At 60.3% G+C, this 3412-nt stretch overlaps 1 protein-coding gene across 1 annotated transcript; it reads left to right on the forward strand.

The window, feature by feature from the left end:
* Positions 1-6: 6 nt before the first annotated feature.
* CD79A (CD79a molecule, immunoglobulin-associated alpha) lies at positions 7-3406 on the forward strand. Its single transcript, XM_010863005.1, has 5 exons — positions 7-95; positions 1480-1773; positions 1998-2116; positions 3008-3076; positions 3228-3406. Exons 1-5 carry the CDS (start codon positions 20-22, stop codon positions 3339-3341), a joined length of 672 nt encoding a protein of 223 aa, XP_010861307.1. The 5' UTR covers positions 7-19; the 3' UTR covers positions 3342-3406.
* Positions 3407-3412: the final 6 nt, after the last annotated feature.

The raw sequence follows: 3412 nt of genomic DNA on the forward strand, positions 1-3412 counted from the left end.
ACCAACCCACTGGGAGAAGATGCCTGAGGGTCCTCAAGCCCTGCAAAGCCCGCCTGCCACCATCTTTCTCCTCCTGATCTCCGCTGCTGGCCTGGGTACGTGGTTAACAGGCAGGTGCTGGGGGAGTCCATAGTGGGAACTGGGAGATTGCTGAGAGAGGCCCCAGGCAGAGGGGGAGGGAGAGGAGCTGGCAGGAGGCAGGCTAGAAAAGACCCTGTAGAAACTGCATCTGTCTGCTTGATTGTCCCAAACAGGCCGGTGGGAAGCTGGAGGGGGCTCAGCGAAGTTGAAGGCGCGCGTCCTGGCCCGGTGGAGGGAGGCAGGGGCAGGAGACATCTTCCCCACCCGCTCGCCCCCCAGATCAAAATAAGGAACTAAGGTTGCCCTTGACTGACTGAGCTCCAGAGCTGGGGGCAGGGACGGGACGGTGGTGGGTAGCGGTAGCGGTCAGCTTCAGTGGGGAGAAAAAGCTTTCTCCTTTTCTGCCTTGAATCCTAGTCCTCACCCCTACTTAGGGAACCCCTTCTCAATGTTGGGGGAGTAGGTGACCTTCCCCCTTGCCCTCCCACACAATGCCAGCTGGCAGGGCTGTGACCACCCTGTTTGACCGAGGAGTTGAGAGAGGCGGCCAGTCACCCCAAATTTCCACTGGGAGCTGAGATTGGAGTGACTCCCCCGGTTGCTGTCTCTTGCCCCACTTCCTCCTCCTTCTCTCTTCCTCACCTCTGCCCTCCTCCTTCCAAAAGAGGCAGAGCCAGCCATGCGGACTGGCCCAGGAGGAGGGGGCACAGAACTGGGCCTACCCCCCGCCCCGCACCGTTTCTGGGCCGCCCCATCTCCTTCCACCCAGCTGAGGCCCTCCCAGCCCTAACCAGCTAGCTCAGCCCAGTCCCTGACCTCACCCCTGGCCCTCAGCTTGACACCCTGGGGTGGGCCCAGGGTCACAGGGCAGGGCAGGCTCACAAACTGGCAGGAAGAGGCCCAGGGCCAGGGGACTCCTGCTGCCGTGGGTCGCAGCTGGCCCACTGGTAGAATGGGTCGATGACAGAACCGATTTCTATGGGTTCTGTGATAATTACACAAAGTAAATAAAGTGCCAGTGTGGGGCTGGGCAGGGGCTGGGTGAGAAAATAATCCAGGAGGGCCTTCAGGAGGAGGTGATGCCCAAACTGATTTTGGAAAGAGCTTCCTGGCCTGGGGCACTGCTAGTCCTAGGGAACTGCCTATTCAAGTGCCAGTGAGCTCAGAGGGCATGGAAGCACAGAGGAGGGGGAAGAGGGAGGAGGTGGCTCTGAAGGGGCAAGTGGGGACACCCCCCAGCCCCCTGCCCTCCACTCTGGGTGTGTCACTCACACTTCTCCACACCCCACCCCCCACACACATACACACACAGCCAGGAGGAGTCCTGCAGCTACCAGGGGTCAAGCTGGGTCAGTGTCCCCATTGGCTGTCCCTGACCCATCTGCCTCCTCTCTGCAGGCCCCGGGTGCCAGGCCCTGTGGGTGGAGTGGGGCCCACCCTCGGTGACGGTGAGCGTGGGGGAGGAGGTGCGCCTCCAGTGCACGCACAATGGCAGCAACACCAACGTTACGTGGTGGCACGTCCTCCAAAGCAACTCCTCATGGCCCCCTGTGATGTATCAGGGGAACCTGGGTGCCGGGGGCGAGCTGATCATCAAACCAGTGAACAAGACTCACAGGGGCATGTATAGGTGCCAAGTCAGTGACGGCAAGAAGATTCAGCGCTCCTGCGGGACGTACCTCCGCGTGCGAGGTGAGTGCCCATCCCGTCCATCCGCCGGGAAGGCGGGTTGGAGCCCGTGCCTGCATCGCCTGCATCTCGGGCATCCTGGGTCTCCGGCTTTCACGCAGTGGCCAGTCTTCTCACCTGCAAAGCGGGAGCGGCTTCCACGGTCTTGGGCCTCGCTGGAGGGGGCGTGACCTAGGGGCGTGGCCATGGGGCAAGGTGGGGCTCTGAGCCGTATTCCCTCCTCACAGACCCGCTCCCTAGGCCCTTCCTGGACATGGGGGAGGGCACCAAGAACAACATCATCACCGCCGAGGGCATCATCCTCCTCATCTGCGCCGTGGTGCCTGGAACGCTGCTGCTCTTCCGGGTGAGCCTGCCCCCCAGGCCCACCCCGCGGGGACTAGCGGACCCCCAAGAGTCCCTCCCGCCTAGAACTTGGCAGAATGGCAGCACCCACCTCCCAGGCGCCGAGGGCCTGGAAATTTAATAGAATGAACGCATTTGAAACTGTCCTGGGACCAGAGGGGCGTCCTTGCTCAGTCTCCCCTCAGGGTTCTCTTCACCTCTGGCCCCAGGGATGTCTCACTGGCCCCCTCTATCCAGGAGGGCTGTACCCTTCAGATGTAGCCAAGGCTGGGGGAGATGGGAACTGGTGTCATCCCAGAGTGTCTGACCCCCACCAGCGTCTCTTTGGCATGCATGTGTGCTCAGTCGCTAAGCAGTGTCCTGTTCTTTTGCACCCCGCGGACTGTAGCCCACCAGGCTCCTCTGTCCATGGGATTTCCTAGGCAAGAATACCTGAGTAAGAATACCTGGCTCAGCAGTAAAAGAATCCACCTGCAATGCAGGAGACGTTGGTTCCATCCTTAGGTCAGGAAGATCCCCTGGAGACGGGAATGGCAACCCACTCCAGTATTCTTGCCTGGAGAATCCCATGGACAGAGGAGCCTGGCAGGCTACTGGCCACAGGATCGCAAAAAATGTCGGACACAACCGAGCGACTAAAACAACAACAAATTCTCTTTAGGCCACAAGACAACTATAGCCACTTAGTACTATTGCTCTATTTGTGGGGAAGAATAGGCAGTGGTACAATCAAAAGGATACGGGCTTGGACCCAGAGTGGCCTGCCACTTACAGGATATGTGACTCTGGGCATGTCCCTTAACTCCTGGCCTTCAGGAGGGTCTGAAAACATGATCTCTATCCACGGCCCCCCCTCCGCCCCCACTCACTGAAGCTCCCCATCCCTCAACAGAAACGATGGCAGAACATGAAATTCGGGGCTGATATCCAGGATGACTACGAAGACGAAAATCTCTATGAGGTGAGTGGAAGGAAGGTGGGGGCAGGTGCAGAGCGGGGGCAGGTCTGCGGAGTAGGGTGGGGGGGTCTCCTAGGGCTCCTCCTTGAGGCTGGTTGGGGGCAGGGAACCGGGCCTCGGGGCACTGAGGCCCACCACCCTGTTTCCTCCCCAGGGCCTGAACCTTGATGACTGCTCCATGTATGAGGACATCTCCCGGGGCCTCCAGGGTACCTACCAGGACGTGGGCAGCCTCCACATCGGAGATGCTCAGCTGGAGAAGCCGTGACCCTGCTGGGCTGACCCGCCATGCACCCAACCCGTGTTTCACCCTACTTCCCCCCGAAGCCGCTCTCTTTT

The sequence above is a fragment of the Bison bison genome, unplaced genomic scaffold, assembly GCF_000754665.1.
Source record: "Bison bison bison isolate TAMUID 2011002044 unplaced genomic scaffold, Bison_UMD1.0 scf7180017858349, whole genome shotgun sequence".
Classification (NCBI taxonomy): domain Eukaryota; kingdom Metazoa; phylum Chordata; class Mammalia; order Artiodactyla; family Bovidae; genus Bison; species Bison bison.